We start from the raw sequence: 20,758 nt of genomic DNA, 5'->3' as shown, positions 1-20,758 counted from the left end.
TAGGGCTAAAATATTTTAATACTATATACTATACTAATATAATATAATACTAATACTATACTAATATAATATTACTATACTAATATAATATAATACTAATACTATAGTATTAAAAATATTTTAATACTATAGGGCCTAAATTATATTCAACTCAGAGTATTTTAAGAACGAATTCAAGGGAGGAATTGGGTTTAGTTTTCTGACGTTTGGTATAGGAAATAATGATCAATGGATTCTCTGACGTTTGTGGAACTTGTTTTCTTTATAGGTTTTTTTTTACCATATTTTATGTCTGCAGCAATGTGTCACAATAGCCAAAATTGAGTGTATTAGAAAAAAATATATACAAACGTAAAAATAAAATTATATTTTTTTCACAAACTTTCCAATTTTTATACAAAATTATAAAAGTAACACAAATGCTAAATGTTGGACTAATGAAGTTTTGCTGTGAATAAATTTTATATAANATGTGTTATGTGTGTGTGTGTGTGTTGTAGATCAATAAAAATATACCTTATAGGAATATTATATTGCTAGCTAAAATTAAACTAATGAGTCTCTTATGTTTGTACATTAATATAAAGCTTAGAATTTTAAATAATAAAATATTTAATAGTGAACTTGAAAAAAACTATATGAATCATAAAAAAATCTTTTGTAATGTGCAAATAGACACCCACAATTGCTGTAAATAATTGTGCTGTATTTTGGAAATAATAATTATGAATTACAAATAAATTTGGCACTAGAGGAAGGCGTTAGGCACCATCTCGTATTAAATTTAATAATTATAATCAGCAAATTAATTATAAGTAATTAATTTGCTAGGCATCTGGTTTCAGTAGATGTTTATATTGTAATGTGATAATTAAATCTTTGGTAAGCATACTTAAAAATTAATTTAAAAAGTTATATTAAAAACATGTGTTTGTATCAAATGAAAATATAACATGTCTATAACAAAATAATAGTCTACAACAAAATGATTTAATTTATGAAACTTTTTCATAGATACAGAATGATTTGAAAGGTAATGTGAAACAAAAAGCATTGTTGAAAAAGAAATTGCCTGGAAAGACTGGTGGTTAGGTTAGCAAGTGACCATGCATGTTGTTCTCACTACATAGTGAGAACAACTTGCATGTAATTATCTGTTACATTCAACTCTTCTTGCCTTCTCACTACATAGTGAGAAGACAAGAAGAGTTGAATGTAACGGATAATTACATGATGCTTGCAAAGCCACTTGTCACACTGCAGACTTAGCTACAGTGAGAAGTTCTAGAGAGATGACAACATACTTCTCCTTTCAAGTATCATGAGTCATATCTTGCAAACAGATTTCACACAGCAGACTAGTGCTCCTAGTCTGACATTCTGTCTGATATTTTATGTCACCATGCTGCAAAATCCCTTTGGGACACAACTGACCTAAAGTATAGTTCCAAAATCTCCTGATTTCAGAGTGCTGTGAGATCACATTGAAAATTACTAGAACTAATCTGTTATTGTAGGAGATCACAACCCATATCATAACACTAGGGTGTAGTTTGTCTTTCTATAAACATCTGGCAAATAGAGCTGCTCACCTGTATATCTCCAGCACCTGATATGGCCATCATCACACAGCAAGTAGAAACAAGATTCATTAGAGAAAGTTACTTGTCTCCGTTCCCATGCCGAAAGTCTACTTGCGTGACACCACTAAAGCCATTGTAACTATAGCCAAGGCAACAAATTCAATGCATTGTAAACAGTGCATTGAAATAGTTGCCTTGTCAATAGTCCTGCATTGTGTAGTCATCTATGGATAGTGCTTGTGATTCTTTGCATTGCATCACATGTGCTGAATCTGTGTTGCAGTGACCATGGTTGATGGCCAAGCCTATTGGATAATCCAGTGTTTGTCTTGTTTTGATGTTATCTGATGGTTCAAGATCCTGGTCATCTTTGGTGAGATCCTTCCTCATTCCACTGGTGAAGACAGAGCAAAACTGTGGTTATGGCATGTCCACAGTGATGAGTGATATGCTGTGCAGACAATCCTGCTTCTGACAGGCCCACAATACAGCCATGCTGAAGTTGTTTAAGTACAGTATCTTCACTGTGGTCTATCTGGCATCTACACTACTATGTAAATTTTAACCTGTCTATCACATCAACACTATCTTGACATGTACCACTATTAGCCAATTTTGGCATTTGTCATTCCATTCTGAAGGGGTGATTATATTCTTCTAATAATGTATGTATTTTCAACTTTTACAAAATTTATGTTAAAATTTTAAATAAGAAGGTATTATTATTGTGGAAAATAATGTAAATATGAATCTCCTTTTCTCTTCTATTTAGAATAAATAAATAGGCTAAGTTGGCTGAATGCAATGTAGTAGATGAATTCTTTGATCTTAACAAAATGTATTGCACCAATTTTTTTTAACATGGTTATTAAGTTACATTTAAGAACAAAACATTTGATTTCATTACTCTGTACTTAATTGTTATACTTTTATTAAGTTCTTTTCTACATTTAAAATATTAAAAATAATTAATTTTAACATACCAGTATCAATTTGTTCAAATGTTCCATTTTCAAGTCTGGCCAATTCAATGAGAGCTTTACCATAACAAAAATAAACATCTCCACATTCACTAGACATATCACCAAACTTTTGAGAAAATAATCGACAAGCTTTCTGCAAACTGTTAACTGCAGAAACATAGTTTTGATTAAATAGATGACATTTTCCTTGCATTAAGTAACTTTCAGCTTCTAATAAAGATTCCCTGAAATAATTAATTTTAATGATTAATCATCATTTTATTATATTTTCTTTTTATAAATGGCTTCTAAAATACAAAAGAAATATATCAATATTACTAATAAATTACCAAAATCTTTAATATCAATTAGAACAAATAGAGAATATTATGTAAATTGTAACAAAGTAATTTTAATAAAGTGTGTTTTTTACAACTTTTGACTAACAAATGTTTAATCATTATTTAGCATACAAAGGCTTTAGGTTTAGAATATGACTATAAAAATTTCTTATATACAATAACAATCCTATGATTTAATTTTTAAATATGTTTAGTGTGAAACTGCTTTTTTTCTCAATAAAAAGTTATTCCCTATCATCAAAAAACAAGAAAGAGAAAATTTTATTTCAAGTGGACTTATAATCAAGTTAAAGAAAACTGTAAATATGTAAAATATTGCCCTGTTTGATTATTCATGAAAACTAGTCCCACAGGCTAGTAATAAAAATATTTATTTAAATGAAGTTTCCAAAAAGCATGTCGTAATCATTACCAAAATAACAGATGATAATGCTAAATACTATAGTACTTGGTGTTATTGACATACAAACATTAATAGCAAAATTAATATGCGTATTAGGCTATGAGAAAATACATATTATTCAATATTGTATACAATATTACACAATATTAAACACATATATCAGAAAATAACACTTTCTGAGAAAATACATATATTGAATAATCTGAATATTAAGTATCAAGCAAAGCAATGTTTGCAATTTATTCATTTATTCAAACTCTATTAGAAACTTTCAATTAAACTTTCTGTTTTTAAATTCAATAGATGATTAATTTTAAATAAAAATGTTTCTATATATAAAAATTCAAAAGTTAATAAATAAATGGTTATAAAATTATTATTTATAATATTTTTCTTTCTTATATCATCATCATCTAAATCTATAGCTTTCAAATGTGTATTTAACATTTCCAAAAATTTTTATAATAAAAAGTTAAATAAAAAAAGTTAATTATGATAAATAATTGCTGAAACTGAACAGAATCATCATAAAAACATTACTAAATAGTTTATAAACATTTAGAATCAGTAGGCTTAGATTTAGATTCAAATCTACATTCAGGAATGCTAGGTTGGCAAATTAGTACCAACATTTGTATGTATTAATAATAAAAATAAAGTTAATAAATGCATAAATCATTGCTAATTTCAGAAAGCCAACTTTTATTTGACTGTCTTTGAATTTTCAATATTCATAATGACTGAACATTTAATAGATACATATACAAGGTTGCCAAATGTTCTTTATTTCAAAGGACAATTCTTTACTTTAGCTAAATTTTCATGTCCTTTATTGAAAAGAGAAAGGATAATAATTTGTCCTTCATTTTAATTTTTCAATGCCCATATTTTGTAGAGGTACAGAATATGTCCATCATGCATGAGGTTTGAGAAAATTTGTGACAGAAAATTAAGATTACAACGATAGCTGCAAAAACATTATAATAAAATGGGCTCAACTAAGACTATATACCTTAATTGGGGAAATTTGCCAAAATGCAAAGATAGTGCTTTGAAAGTGAAACTGGAATTTATTTACTCTATTTCTGATCAGTTTAGTACATCACTACCTACTTACATGGTTATGTTGCAGTAAAGATGAGTCAGTTTCTCTTACCAAACCATGGTTTTGATTTTTATTTAAAAAAATAAATAAATAAATAACAAGAGTTTTAAAAAGAACCAAAAAAGAAAATCCATTTTTATTTCAAAATTCTTAATGGGTAAAATTTTGTGTTGGTTTGAATTAAAACAAAATATTTGCTTGTTCCTCCACTTTTCTTTTTTTCACATTTTTCATAGATTTATTATAAAAGGAAAATATTAAAATCAAAACAAATTTAAATCATCATAAAATTATGGTTCCATTAAAAAAACAAATTAATGATGAAAAAGCTCAGTCAGTCAAAAACGCTTTTAGAGTTGATTGACTTTCACGGAGAAAAAAAAAAACTGTAGAACTGTTGCCATCATAAAAAAAATGTTGTATTTTTGGACATTGAAAAGCCTATTAATTAGCAGCCCATGCAAAAAAATAGGTCATTTATGGCATCAATGGCAACTTCAATTTTATTTCTATTAATCAAAATTTTTGTCAAAGTTTATAATTGTATATGCTATCCTATGATGATGACATGCTGAAATTAAAGTGTTCTTTTAATTAAAAAATTTTACATTAATTTTTGTTTAGTGTTGGGCAGCAAATTATTCAGTCAGCCTATTTAATTATTTATATGATTTAATTTTAATTTTCCAAACTAAGTAGTAATAATTATTAATTCATTCATAAATTATTGTTTTATTCTGTGTTATTGGAAAGTAATTTTCAGGAAGATATTGTGTATGTTTGGAAGAAATTTTTGGTTCTGAAAATATTCTGCACCTCTGATGTTTTATAACAACAGTGGCAGATTTCTCCATAGGCATCTCTCCCTCTCCTTATTTATTAATCCATCCTCATCCCCATGGAGAGCTATGGATTTCTATTAAATACATTAAAGCAAAATCTGCAAATATGTACTGTACAGTCATTATAAACAATATAACTTTTAAATCAAAATCTAAAAAATACAAACAGAATGTGTTTTCTTTGTTTTTTACTCTTTCTGCCTTCTGGGCACTAAAAAAGCCTTTGTCAGGCCTGACAAAGGCTTTCATAGGCAACCTTGATCAGGTGATGTGGGTCAAAGTATAAGGTATCCCTTGAAAAATTTCTGGGGATTTTGACTGCTCAGAGTTTATGCTGGGTTCTCAGAATGATAGGCTGATGTCTTAACTACCTCAGCCATCTGGCTAGCCAGAAATGTTCCCACACTAGGAATTGAACCCAGACCTTATAAATTAAAGCCAGATATCTAATCACTAGGCCACATAGAAAAACAGAATGTTTAGTTAACTAAAAATTCATTCAATTTTACTTTTTTTGGGTGAATAGGTTGGAGAGTGTCTTTTGATCAGGTCATAGAAATCTGGTAATGCTACAAATATATAACAGCTAAATGACATAAAGCAAAAAAACACTTCCATAAAAATTAAATGCCATTTTAATGAAATACTACAAACATATCATTTCAGTATAAAAATTAGAATATTAAAATAAAGATGAAGGCAAACAGCAGAAAGTCTTTAACAAAATACATGTACCTCTAGTAATATCTAAAATAGCGCATGTCTGTTTAATATTGAATCACAATATCCAAAAATTCTCAAGAAATACAGTCCATTCCTGAAATATATAGAAACTAGAAACCAGTTAGTGTGTACACAGACTCACACATGGACAATAAAAAAAAAGAAAAAAAAAAAAAAAAGCATCTTCTCACTTGTCCCTTGAAGAAAATAACAGTTCCATGACAGTCAACCTTTCATTGTTCTTATAAGTTATAAAAATCAGGATTACTAAATATTTCTTATTCACAGTAGAAAAAGATCCACAACTTTTGATTTTAGGTTAAAAGTTTCATGCATTACATGTACAGTTGAACCTGTCTATCTTGAAAACCTCTATCTCAAAATTTATTTGTCCCCATGCGTTTTTAGCATATATTAATGTTTGTCTATATTTATCTCAAATAATTTTCTACCAAAACCTCTAGCTCAAATTAGGGACTGAAAATGTCAATTACAAATTTAAAGCTCAACAACTAAATTTTCATAGCATAAATTATAGCTAAGAAGAATCTCTTGTAATACAGTACATAGTTGCAATTAACGCTGCTTTTCTGTGATAGGCTACGAGTTTGGCTTGCATTTTATTGGTTGAAGAAAGTCGGGCATCAGAAATTATTGACAATATTGACAAACTATTTCTGTTAAAGTATGTCAAAAGTCTATTAGTACCTAATACTGGTATGTACTGTACTTGCTATTATATTAATACTGTATTTCCAATGAAATCCATTACTGTTTACTGTGTAGGAACCTCTATCTCAAAACTTGTTAATCTCAAATTTTTTTCTCATTTCTGTGAAATTTGAGGGAGACAGATTCAACTGTATATAATTTTTAGATACAGTAGAGCGTCGTTTATCCGAATCAATTGTGGACTGGGGTTGTTCGGATAACTTATTTTTCGGATAACCGATTATGTATGAAAAAGTTTATTAACCTATCCCACGTTGAAATTTTTCTCTGTTGCGCGTCAAATTGCGTTGAATTTTCGTTGATGTTAAGCCTAACGTAAATTTTTTAAAATAATAATCGTGGCTATTGTATCGTAAAAATTATTTCTTTANATCAATATCAATATATTATATCAATATTATATAACCGATTATGTACGAAAAAATATATCAACCTATCCCATGTTGAAATTTTTCTCCATTGTGTGTCGCTTCGCATTGAATTTTCATCGATGTTAAGCCTAATGTAAACTTTTTAAAATAATAATCGTGACTATTGTATCGTTAAAAATTATTTCTTTATTTTGTACAAACATAATAAATATATTGAAAAATATAAAAACAAAAAAATTATATTTATCTAGTATCAAAAACGTTCAATTCAGCATGACACAGTCCGACTGGAATGCTTTCGGTTAACCAACGTTTCGGTTGATCAGCTTTCGGATAAAAGACAGTCTACTGTATTTGTATATTTTTTAATTTTTATTGTTTCATTTTTTGCTGTTATTGTTATTTCTATCCATTACAGTATTTTTTTCTTTTGTTAAATTCTGTTATTAATAATGCAATATTTACATTGATAAATTATTTTTAATTGTATTTAAATAAATCACTTTAATTTATATTATTATTAAACAGTCAAAATGTTTTCATTTTAAACAAGCAAGCTTAAAAATAACCTATTTTCAATTGTCCACCACAGAAACAAAACAAGACGCATGATATGAATAACCAATTTAATTAGTTATTACTTAAATGTTAGTATAACATTTCCCAATAGGGACAAAACTGTACTGTACATCTGTAATCAATATTATTATGATACAAAATTTTATTTTATTTTTGACTCTTACTGCTCTACAGACATTAAGAAGGTCTCTTAATCATATCCAGCTTGAGTTTGGCCAGGTCCACAATGAGGACTGTTAGGTGATGAGAAACAAGGTCTGACATATCCAGAACAGATCATCTAATCCCTTTTAAAAAAAAAATTCTGAGAGTTTTTCAACCACTTGGATTTGATCCCGAGTCTCCAATGATAGGCTGATGCTTAACCTTCTTAGCCATCCAGCAGTTGCAAAAGCTTGATTGCAGATTAAGAGATTTTTGTACTTTAATACTTTTTTATTTTAAAGTTAAAAAGTACAAAAAAGAAAGAATGAGGAAATCATTTAAATAATTCTAAAATTAAAAAAGGTAACATATACCATTGTCTGTCAGTGTTACATAAAAATAAGTTATTTTTTGAATACTTTCGATAGTATATAAATATCCTCTTCAGATAGAATCATTCATAGAGATCAAAACATTTGAATTCAAGAGAAAGAACTCAAACATCAACCAACATTTTTTCAAATTGCTTGTCCTGCATGTGCATGGAAAATTAAAATTACAGTCAACCCCCCTATAACACGGGTTCATATACAGTAGAGCATCGATTATCCGACCCCCGATTAACCGTCACATCAGTTAACCGACCATTCTAGTTGGCAAATTTCAATGTCTGCTAGTGATGTGGCATTACAATATTTGGCTATGTCTTGGTTACTTTAATATTATTTTTGTTAAATTTTTGCATGTTTTAGCTAGTAACATCGCTCAACCATGAAAGGGAGGCCAGTATTTAAACGAGACTTAATTTTCTAATTATTAGTGGTTGTTTTATGAGCAATAAAATAATTTTAAAATAATTTTTAACAATACAATAGCAATGTTTATTATTTTTTTTAAAAATTTGTTAGGCTAAACATCGATGAAAATTCAACGCAAAGTTGGTTAATAGCGATATATTAATAAACTAATTACATGGGATATACTAATATCCTAATATACTATACTAATACAGGTATACCTCGACTTACGTCGTTTCCGATTATACGTCGTTTGTAAAAAAAGTATACGAAAAAATAAAAATCAAGTTTAAGTCATTTTCTTCAACTTTACGTCCGTCCGCTACAAATATTGAAGCCGTAATATCACTAGAAAAGCATTTAAAGCACATAAAATCATATTAAAATATATACATTTACAGTACAGTACATGCATTCGTAAATTTGGATTACTTTTTTCTGTACTATATTAATTAATTAAAAACTAAAATTTATTTGTTTGTAAGCTTAAAATAGATCCTTACTAACCATACATTATTAAAAATGCATTAATAAATAAAATACAGAACCGGGATTGGCAATTTATGGTTTAGCCTAGTGACAAGTAGATTCGGAGACAAGTAAATTCAACTTACGTCATTTTTCGACTTAAGTCGTTTTCCTGGAACTTATTACTGACGTAAGGCGAGGTATACCTGTAATGTATTTTTTCCCTTCTTTTCAGTTATCCGATTTTTTTCAGTTATCTGACCAACCTGAGTCCCCAATTGAGTCGGATAATTGATGATCTACTGTAGTTCGGATTCTTATATCACGGCGAAAAATAGCGACAGTATTCGTACAAACATGCTAAAAAACTCCTATAATTCGGTAAAACGTCATCGGCNCGTGGAACGTATCTACGCTTTATAGGGGAGTCTACTGTACACCCTGTATACACACACACACTTACACACACTCTCCAACCAAGAATTAGCCTAGCAGATAGAAGTAGGTGGAAATTCCAACACAAATATTTTTGGTTTAAGATTTCTTCAAGTTGTATGCAGAAATTTCTGAACGTTTAACCTGAAGCAAGTCTTAGAATGTGCTTGACTTATTCTGTTTCTGTGTAAGTGGTTCTTTTTCATTTGAAGTGCATTTTCATGGTACTAAACATAGATTCAAATTATTACAATTTGGAATTACCTAAGAAAACAGCAGAAAATGAGCAGAAATTTTACTATTAAAATTAAACACTCACATTGTTTTTGCTCTTTCCCACGTATCGCCCCAGACATAAATACCGTGACGTCTCACTAACACCGCACAGGTGTAAAAAATTATACGTATTTTGGAAATGTTGAGTCGAATTAGTCTAGAATCGATTAATTTTATGGAAGAAAACCTTTCAAACAGCCATAGTCCGTAAACTGCATATGTGCCAGGCTGTGATTGGCTCGTGTATTTAAGGACTCTTAGAACATCAATTTCATAAAGAACGGAACGTATCTACCGTGTTATAGGATGGTTGACTGTATATATATATACACACATATATACATACATACAATTTACAAAATTATGATAGGTAGAAGAAAAACACCAAGAATAAAATTAAATTAAAATATAAAATACATAAATAATAATAAATCAGTCAATAAACAAATAATAAATGTACATAAGAATAATGTTTTTAGATCCCCAGCATTTTAGAAGAGTAGTTTGCAATCAAAGCAGCTCAAAGTTACTATCACTTTTTTAGCTAGCTCCGTTGTACATTTGTTATATATATATGTACTACATAATGATGTTATGCAAGACAGAGGAGAAGCATTCTAGTAGTGGCTCTAATATATACTGTAATAGTTTCAACCCAGTTAGGGAATTTTGTAAGGGTAACTTTGTCTCTATCATTACAAAGTATTCTACATAATGTGGGCAGGGGTACTAGTGGCAAATACAGGTATACCTCGACTTATGTCGTTTGTCAAAACAGTATATGGAAAAATAAAAATCAAGTTTAAGTCATTTTATTCAACTTTACATCTGTCCGCCACAAATATTGAAGTCGCTAGTGATTAATATCACTAGAAAAGTGTTTAAAGAACATAAAATTATATTAAAATATATACATTTACAAGTATATACTGTATTTACAGTACATGCATTCGTAAATTTACATTAAATTACATTTTTTTCTGTACTATATAAAAAACTAAAATTTATTTGTTTGTAACGTTAAAATAGACCCTTATTAACCATATACAGTAGAGTCTCGAAAACTCGGCACTCGATAACCCGGCAGTCCGGATAACTCGGCCACACCCTGTCAGGGCAAAAAGATCCTTAGTTAATTAATTTTCATTATAGACAGCTTTATGCCTCATAAAGTATTTTTCTGAGGTCTGTCTTATCAGGTAAATTACTGTACACAGTGTATTCATTAATTTTCATTTTCATGTAGTAAAGGCTCTATGCCTTCATAAAGGACATACTTTTCCTTTGTTTAAGGGTATTTGGGCAGTTTATTCACTGTTGTATTCTCAAGTAAACAATACATACAAGTACAGTACAATATTTTCTGAGGAAACACTCATACTTATTTTTTTTAACCCCATTCCCGATAACCCGGCATTTTCACAAACTCGGCCACCCTTCGGTCCACATTAGGCTGCGTTTTCGAGACTCTACTGTATTATTAAAAATGCATTAATAAATAAAATACAGAACCGGGAATGGTAATTTATGGTTTAGCCTAGTGACAAGTAGATTCGGAGACAAGTAAATTCGACTTACGTCGCCTCTCCTGGAACCAATTACCGACGTAAGGTGAGCTATACCTGTATAGCCAATTTCTTAAAAACTCAACAAATACATAACAAAGGGAGGACCCAGGTATGGAATGGTTGGTGCTATAAAAACAAATTCCTTTTTACAATACAAAGTGGATGGTAGAAATTGACTAAAGAATACCCAGTGTTACAAACTGCCAATTTAAAAAGGGAAAGCTCCTCATCTACAAGCAATTAGGAGGAAGGATATAAAAAATACACTGCAAATGCCTTGCATATCAACAATATAATAGCTGAGTTTTTGTACCTGGAGGGTTGAAAAGCTTTAGAAGGAATGATATAATAAGGTTCATCAAATTTATGATACATAGAAAATAAGATGCTGTTGTGAGATCTATATAATAGACATCTACCACTGCCATAAATAATCGGGCTATAATTTGGAAATAATGATTCTGAATTACAAATGAATTTGACAAATTCATTTGTAATTCAAAATCATTATTTTCTTATTTTCAAATTATAACCTGATTATTTACAGCAGTGTTGGATGTCTACTTGCTATTCATAGAGTTTCGGTTGGTATTTATATTTGAGATCTATATAGAAGCAGATCCAAAAAGGAGATCTTTGTATCCTTCTCCTCTTCTTTAGTAAAGGAAACAGTCAGAAAATAACCAACAGTGATTGTATAAACTCTAATAATTCTTTATCTGAGCCTTCCCATGCAAGTAGAATATCATCAACATACCTCAAATATAGAAATGGATAACATACGGTAAGAGGGAATCTAAAAACTTTGAACTCTATGGTCCTCATGACTTACTCTACCAAAATGGCCAATAGAGGCAAACCCATAGGCACTCCCTCCTTTTGCAAATAAATGTTATCATTGAAACAGAAAAAGTTGTTCTCAGTAATTCGTAAAAGCACCTCTCTCAACTCAAATCTGATTCTAAAATTATTCAAGATATTTTGAATGACTGATTATTTTTCATTCACATTCAAATGAACACACAACAGTATTAATAAAGTTTCATTTAATGTGAAAAATCGTACTTATATAATATAAAGGAATTGATAAAACAGGGCACAATTGCACAGTTGTGACAATGCATGAACATACTTTGTGAAGTAGCTCTGTCCACAGTGAAATCTTTTAAAAGTATTATATTTCGTGAGATATTCAAAATTCTAATGACTGGGACTTTGAACTAACTGGCAAGTCATATTCTGATCAAATCAAATATTTAAATAGTAGTTTCAAATAATATAAATCCCCAAAAATTCAATAAGGATCATATAAGTAACAGATTCTAAGCTTGTTTGAATCATCATTCATATGTAATGTATTTTTATTAATCACATTAATTGGTAAGCAATGCATTTGTCAATATAATATGTACCACACTGGAGAAAGATGAGTGGGATGCTGTGTGATAAGAAAATATGCTGCAAAATAAAAGGAAGATTATACAAAACCATGCAATGATACAAAGATTATATAAAACTGTACAAACCGTAATGATGTACAGTGCTGCAATGCAGGCAATTATCACAGCCCAGGTAAAGATGGAGACAGCAGAGATAAGAATGACAAAACATAAGACTTAATTTAAACAATATTTAGCATAGACAATGCAACATTTTACATCAATGAATACACAAAAAGATAAAATTGCCAAATGTAAGATTCTAAAAAAATCAATATTTCTATGGAATTTAAAGAGTAAATAGCAAAATGTCTGACCTACATAACAGATTAAAGATATATATTTTTTCTTTTTTGTAAAGACCTTTGTTAATGTTATGGTGAAATATGTAAAATATTCACAAGTTATTTTCTTTACAAGATTTAATATGAACTTTTAATTCTTTTAAAAGGATGCATTTGATTCATATAATTTAGTAATTAATCAAATCATCCATATTGTAATCACATTGAAATGTGTGAAAACACTTTCCTAGAACTTGAATTTAATCTCAGTCTATTAGAATAAAATTGAAAAGGTGATTTAGATCCTTGCAAACACAAAATATGTGTATCTAAATCATTTACATTATATTTCATAATTGATTCAGTGATAAAGTTAAAGATATAAATATTCTTAGATAGATATTTTCAACTATTTGAACTTGGTATACATAAATAAAAAACTACACATATAACCAATATCTAGCAGGAATAACTACAAGAACATACGTGTTTAACTGGTCATCATCTGTTAGCCTGACGATACCCATTAAGCACAAATGAAAACATTTGCTTTCTCATAGCTTTTCATGATGGATATTGGTTATATGTATAGGTTTATATAAACAGATACAGTTGACCCCCTATAACATGGGTTCCTATAGTTTGGATTCCTATATCACGGCGAAAAAATTGCGACAGTATTCGTACAAACATGCTAAAAAAACGCCTATAATTTGGTAAAACATCATCACTGACTTGTGTCGCGACAGGATTGATCGAATCTAGACCAATAGTGGATATTGTACAAACCGTTGAGTTTAAACGAGCAGCAGACCTACTAAAAACCATTTATTATTTAACATCCGTAAAAATTATATTTATATTAATGATGTCTCCAAAGTTTGGCGAATTTTTCGCAAAAAAAATAATTTATCGGGAAACACGCGAACGCCATTCAATGACAAGCTCCACGACGAAACAAGCTTAAGCAATGGCATGGTCTAACGGTGCACACTCGGTAAGTAATCCTACAATTTTTTGTTTATAGCATAGTTTATATGGATTATTCCCAAAAAATTACATGTATTTTGGAAATGTTGAGTCAAATTAGTCTAGAATTGATTAATTTTATGGAAGAAACCTTTCAAAAAGCCGTAGTCTGTAAACTGCATACGTGCCAGGCTGTGATTGGCTGGTTTCGTAGTAAATGGATTCATAAAAACTGGGACATGTCTACCATGTTATGGGGGGGGTCAACTGTATTTTGTTTACAAAAAATATAATTAATTAGAAACCAAGAAATCAATTTTTAAATTAGCTAAAGAAAAGAAAAAACATTCATTGATATAATTATAAATAGTACTAGACACCTTGTCAGTAATTAATTATATTTAGATGAATGATGATGATGTTGCATTTATCAGCAATCTTCAGATTTGAACAATAAAAAAAGAATTATATAAATAAAATGAAAATGTTCTTTAAAATATAATCATTCACTTTTAAAGTGTCTAGTTCCACGTAGAAAAATCAGTGGCATTTTCTGAAACAATTTCACTTTGCCTTCTCTCATCTCATTGTTGATCATTGCATCTCCCATTCTTCTTTGAATATTTTATATGGATAAGTATAATAAATTCCATTAAATTAATTAAAATCACAGAACAGAACTTCATTTATATAAAAACTATGTATTATTTAAATCAAACAATAATACATAACTGAAATCTTTATATTCTCATGAAATGACTAATAAAAAGAGATCACTTTATAAGATTAAACAAAAGTTACACAACCTTTTAAATCATCAAATAAACACTTTAATGCAACTATAACATTTTAGATGTTTTCTACTAAGATTCTCAGGCTAACATAATTCAAATGCTCTTTAAACCAATGGAAAAGAATATATCATTTTTGAATACAAGTTCAAACTTAAAAAGTGAAAACAAATATAGCAATGATTGGTTAGAAGACATTACATATAATTCTATACCAGGAAAAAAATTAAGAATTTCCACAAAAATCAGGAAATTAATTATATGTTATGAAAGAGAAATAATGAAAAACAATGAAAACTTCCAGCAGAGATTTAGATGACAGCCTCTTCCAAAAAGAATAGAATACTTTTTTGGTAGAAGCATAAGATTTTTATAACAGAGCACAGAGGAAAAATCAAGCAGCAGCAGATCCTTTGCCATATATGAAAAACACAGTGTCAAAGAATTAATGCCAAAATCATACGAGAAATCAATGTGGAAACATTCTGCAGAACTGGGTATATCCCAAACAACAAATGCATAAGCTTACCCTTTGTGCTACCCATAATAAAATTCTTATGCTCCCACCAGAAAAACATCGGCTGCATTCAGCAAACTCAACAGTCATAACCGAGCAAATCGGTAGCCGTTACGTAGCAACCCAGATCTGCCGAACAACGCATCGGAACAAAAAGCCTCGACGATCAGTTTCGGGTAGCGATAGGTAGCGTAAACGAAAGACACTACCAAATGCGACGTCAAAACACCAAACACATTCCGTAGAGAGCATTTGGCAGAAAAATACTCAACAGCTCCGGAACTGTCAAATCTGCCGAACGCAGTCATCCAAATCTCTGCCAAAAGTTCTTTAATTATTTTCTGTTTTTTCTCTTTCATAAACCCAACTAGTAATTATACATTCTTCAATAGTATAGGTACTTGTGTCAGCTACTATTCGTGTCCTTTATCTGGAACATACAATTAACTTTCTACAGGGAGACGAGACTGCCCACCTAGTATATTGGAATATTTTCAACAAAGAGAAGATCTATCTACAGAAATAACTTTATTTTCCTTTGTTTTGACTTTTGTAACAAGTAAAAACCAAATAATTTACTATTTATTCAAATACAACGTTTTGCCATTGGTATTTAATAATCTTTAAATTAATTTAAACATTTATTATTATTCTTGTGGGAATTATATAACACATTTTTACTTTAAATCTGTCAATAAAATGTTTTCGTTCATTTCTCACCGAACTGAAATTCATTGCTTTAGCCACATTAAAATACCGTAAAAATGGTAAATGTCAACTTAGGCTTAACGATATATTCCATTTTGTGAATTACATCAAATTTACAGCTAAATACATTTTGTCAAAACATTTCTTACTTTTCTGCTTTATCGGGAGAAGCCATTTTTTAATATTATTAAAATNTTTTAATTTAAAAAATAAATAATTTTATTAAATTACAGATAAATAGGATTTATTATAAATTCAAAGTGGAAATTCATAGAAGTAAAACTGATTAATACACTTGAAAAGAGGTCATATTGCAAGTTTTTTTTTTTTTTTTACTTAAATTTCTGCACAGTAACTAGAACTCTAAACATGTGTTACATAAATTTTAAAAATTTGTTTTCTTTGAAATGAAATAAAATAGGTATTTAACTTTACTGTATGTTTTGAATTTCTGGATACTGTCAAACCATGAGTTTCGAACAGTTCGGTTTATGAACAAATGTTTGAACTCTTTTTGTCCAGTTTCTGTACAATAACTCAGTTGTTGAACAAGCTACTCAGCAGAGCCAGCCACAGACAGTCAGTAGGTTTATGGGGAGTTGACTGTCTGTGGCTGGCTCCATATTTCCTATGTTAAAGTCGATGGCCCAACCAATCAACAACAGGATTGACAGATTCAGAAGTTACTGGTACCAAGATTACATCATAATACAAATCATCAATGATGTTCCTATTTAAATTACATATCAATGTGCATGTGGAAAAGATGCTATTCCTGTTTTTCGGTACATGCTGCAGTTAAATTTAAATCAAATTAATTAATGAGCAATTATTTATTGTGACATCATCACAATGCCGGGCTGCAGTTTTTAATCATATTTTTCATTTATTTAATTTAAGATATATGCTCTTCACCTCAAATTAGTAGTGGCTTGTTCCTGTACATCATACTTTTTCTTTAACAATAGTCATGCTGGTCATCTATCTAATACTTTTCAGGGGAAAATTTTTGAATTGAAACAACATGACTTCTAGTTTTTGTCGGAAGTTCTTATATACTTAATCGAGGTCTTCTGCCCTTACACTTTCCATGTCTGGTCTCGTCTTTCATCTATCTAACTCCATTCTTGAGATTAAGGAAAGGCAGATGGAAGGACAACAGTGGGAATTTATAGATATATAATTTTTTCAAATTGCAGCCCAAAAAAAACCATGTTAATTGACATTGATGTAATATAAATGGCATTCAAGAATTTGTGTTTAAATATGCTTAAGTTTTCTTAACAAAAATTTATATTTATTACATTGAATGATCTGTTATGAAAATATGTTTCATATAATGTATACAAATGATTAATTATACTCTTGTACTTTTATTTAATAATAAGAATCTTAAAAGTAACTTCTACCCTTAATTTTTACAACAGTAATTCTAAAGCTAGGGTCTCCATACCTTTTTGACTGTTGATCTCTTCAAGAATGCTTGACCTTTTATTGACCTCTTCTGTTTTTACTAATAAGGTTAATAATGATGATAAATAAATAAATATGACAAGCCAGTGTTAATTTATATATTGTTTTTGTAGAAAAGATCTACTTGGTATGCAAATTTACAAAGTCCTGAATTGTGATATATATAACTGATCAGACTAATAATAATTAATGAACTGTTTTCAATTGAACTCTGACTAATTTTCAACTCCTTAAAATGTGCTATCATTTTCCTCTTCTAAAGTAACATGTAGTTTAAATTTCTGCTATAATGATAAAAAACAATCTTTCGATATTTATATATATTTAAAATTACTCTATCCGATTTAATGTGAATTTAAATTTATCTTGTTTTATTTTTGAGGGAAGCTTTTCTTCAAAAGTAAAACTTCTGGATCTTTATGCTAAAAAATTTATACTACAAAATAATTTATATCATCAAATTGCTTTATTGGAGCAGAAAATCTAAAAACAGTAGAAAGTCTGCATATTTGGCTGAGTTTCCATAAAAATTTACTCTAATAGCAAAGATAGTCTTTCTTGCTGTTCTCTAGAAATAGTTTGGAAAATCATATAGAGCTGATAATACCTGTAATCTTTCAACTATTGATTAATATCTAAATTTTAATGTGATTTATTTATTTTAACAGTTCCATTTATGCATCTTTCTGTCTACTTTCAGCCATTTAATTAATGTTTTAATATTGCTAATTGCAAAATAATTTATTGTCTTGCTAGTTTTTTAATTTTGATATTTTAACATTATTTAGCAGTTTTAAAATATTGTATAATTGTATTTTCTTTTTTAATAATTATTACTTTTTTACATATGTAAAGAGATAGAATGTGATTTTAAAAATATTTCATAATACTTGGAAAAAAAATTTTAGGTTTTTGCTTTGTTTCTGAAAATAGGTCTAAAGCCAAAAAAATTATCATGATTTTTTGCTCCAATAAAGCAGTTTTGTTTGGTTATAGATTTTGTGTTTTAATATTTTTTTATTTATAAAATAATGTTTGAACTTCTAAATTTGTTGTAAGAATTGTTATATGCAAATTATTTTTTAAAATCTAAGTTATTAAATTGTTACAGTTCATTTCATACCAAACATTTAAAAAGCTAGNCCTAGCGCATCTTTCAGAGCAAAAATTAATATAAGACACCGTCTTATTTTCGGGGAAACACGGTAGTAAAATAATTTTAATATTAATAATAATAATTTAGTAACATAAATTTATTCATAGTAAAATGTACTCGCGGGCCACCAGTTGGACAGCGCTGGTATACTGCCTTTATAGACATTTTTATGCATGAAATACAGCTAAAAGGTAAAAAAAAATTTTTTTTGGTTTTGGGAGTAAGGAACAGATTAATCCATTTTACATTGTTTCTTGTGGGAAAATTTGCTTTGGTTTTTGAACAACTTTTAAGAATGAATTAAGTTTGAAACCAGGGGTTTAACTGTACAGGGATGAATTCAAAATAATGATACTGGCCATTACTGTTTAAGAGCCTTTAAAGGTATTGGATCATTGAAAATTATTGTGGAATTATTTATCTTTTTTACAATAATGGTCTCCCAAGTCTCTTTTTGTGAGAACCCTTAAAAAAACTGGAATATAAAAGTAATTGAGAAGTAAGTTGAAAATGATATGATTTCATTTCAGGTATGGATTTATGTACAGTACATTACTGTATTTAAAGTTAAATACAGAATAGTACAATAATTTATTCTTGGCTATCAAATAAATAAATAAAACCTATATTTCAAGTGAATTTTCATGTTATATGGTCATTTTAAAAATCAAATTAACAAAAGAGTGTATAGTAAATTAAATTAGAAGATAGTGTGAGAATCCGAACTTTAACAAAACTTAATTGTCAATGATGCCATGCTTGCTCAACAATTGTCTTCAGCTGCCTGAGTAAATCTCCACTTACACTTTCCCGACGACGAAAATGACACATTCTTGTGATCTGACCTCTTAGCCGGGCGATATTGGACTGATATCAAAGTTGTCTGCCAAAGAGTCAGTTGTCACCTATTCCATCAGGAGTAAAGTCATCACAAAATTTCTCCAACTTTTAATTGTGCCAGTGCTCGATCCTACCCAACTGAATATCTCACCTACTTGCCCTTGGACATTGCCTACCATTGCGCCTTTACAGAAAAACTATCGGAGATACAAAACCCTTACTAACGATCCTAAACAAGACTGTCTCAACCTAATCACAACAACCTAAATTCAAGATTAACAAGATTAAACAAAACCCAAATTCAAGATTATCACTCCTGGAACATTCACTACAAAAGGTATTTATCGCTACACGAACCTCGTGTGAACTCTCTGTCACAGCCCCAGGCATATTTAGATGCATTTTTCTTGATTCGAACTCATTAATGATACATGTATATAATTATATAATTTGCTTTAATCAGGGGTGCACAACCTGCGGCCGGCGGGCCACATACGGCCCCCTATCAATGTTTATGCGGCCTGCGGAAGGTACAGGCCAAATCCCTTCTTTTGAAGTTTCTAAGTTTAGAACTTTTTCCCTTTCACAAAGTCATTAGCACCCAACTGTTTTATGACTTTCCCTGAGGTGAGAAATGGGGGATTGTTCTATAAATAAGTCTATTTCTATCTAACACTTTCTGGTTTAGATATGGAATATTTTAAAATGATGTTAGAACGTCATTTCGATGTTATGGGGAAGTTTCTATTTTGGCTCCGAAAACTTGCCTATTCGTCTAAATAGCGTTAAATAACAAAAATAAGTGAAAATAGCGCTAAAAAAAAACAATTTTTTAGCATTTGTTTACATTCTAGATTCTGATTGGTATAGTCGAATTTGAATCAATCTTTTCTGAAAAGACGCGCGTATTTGTCAACCTAATGTCATTCAAACTAGAAAAAAACTAACCAGAGTTCAAAAAGGAATGTACAAAAAGCTATAAAACCAATAATTTACAACAATATCTCTCCATAGACAAAGAATAGAAAAAAATTTTCACATCAAATTTATTATTATTAAGTTGGACCAAGAAAATTAATACTGTAGTTGGAATAGAGTCATTACGACTAAAAGGAAGCCATTTGCATTAAAATATTTTGGATTTAATAATTATTACAAACCGCGTCAAGCCATAAACTTGTCAACAAAGAGGGTTGTAAAATGATTCCGTGTAGCTAGAAAGCTGCGGTTT

General features: G+C 29.5%; 1 protein-coding gene across 1 annotated transcript; it reads right to left on the bottom strand.

Moving 5' to 3' along the window:
• Positions 1-492: 492 nt before the first annotated feature.
• Positions 493-16,254, bottom strand: LOC111623513 (protein HGV2-like). The gene is made up of 2 exons (XM_023366113.1): positions 16,208-16,254; positions 493-2,790 (listed from the first exon to the last, which is right to left on the bottom strand). The coding sequence occupies exons 1-2, from the start codon at positions 16,231-16,233 to the stop codon at positions 2,505-2,507; spliced, it is 312 nt and encodes a 103-aa protein (XP_023221881.1). The 5' UTR covers positions 16,234-16,254; the 3' UTR covers positions 493-2,504.
• Between the last annotated feature and the right edge of the window lie 4,504 nt (positions 16,255-20,758).

The sequence above is a fragment of the Centruroides sculpturatus genome, unplaced genomic scaffold (assembly GCF_000671375.1).
Source record: "Centruroides sculpturatus isolate CEXI.00-Female unplaced genomic scaffold, Cexi_2.0 scaffold278, whole genome shotgun sequence".
Lineage (NCBI taxonomy): Eukaryota > Metazoa > Arthropoda > Arachnida > Scorpiones > Buthidae > Centruroides > Centruroides sculpturatus.
Note: the sequence above shows the minus strand (reverse complement) of the source record. Positions and strands in the feature narration are given on the sequence as shown.

What these genes read in the sequence shown, in the direction of transcription:
- LOC111623513 (XM_023366113.1), bottom strand. Translation starts at nt 16,233, where the DNA reads ATGGCTTCTCCCGATAAAGCAGAAAA. An exon ending in TCTCCCGATAAAGCAGAAAA is followed by an intron (nt 2,791 to 16,207) that starts GTAAGAAATGTT and finishes TAATTATTTCAG; the next exon opens with GGAATCTTTATTAGAAGCTG.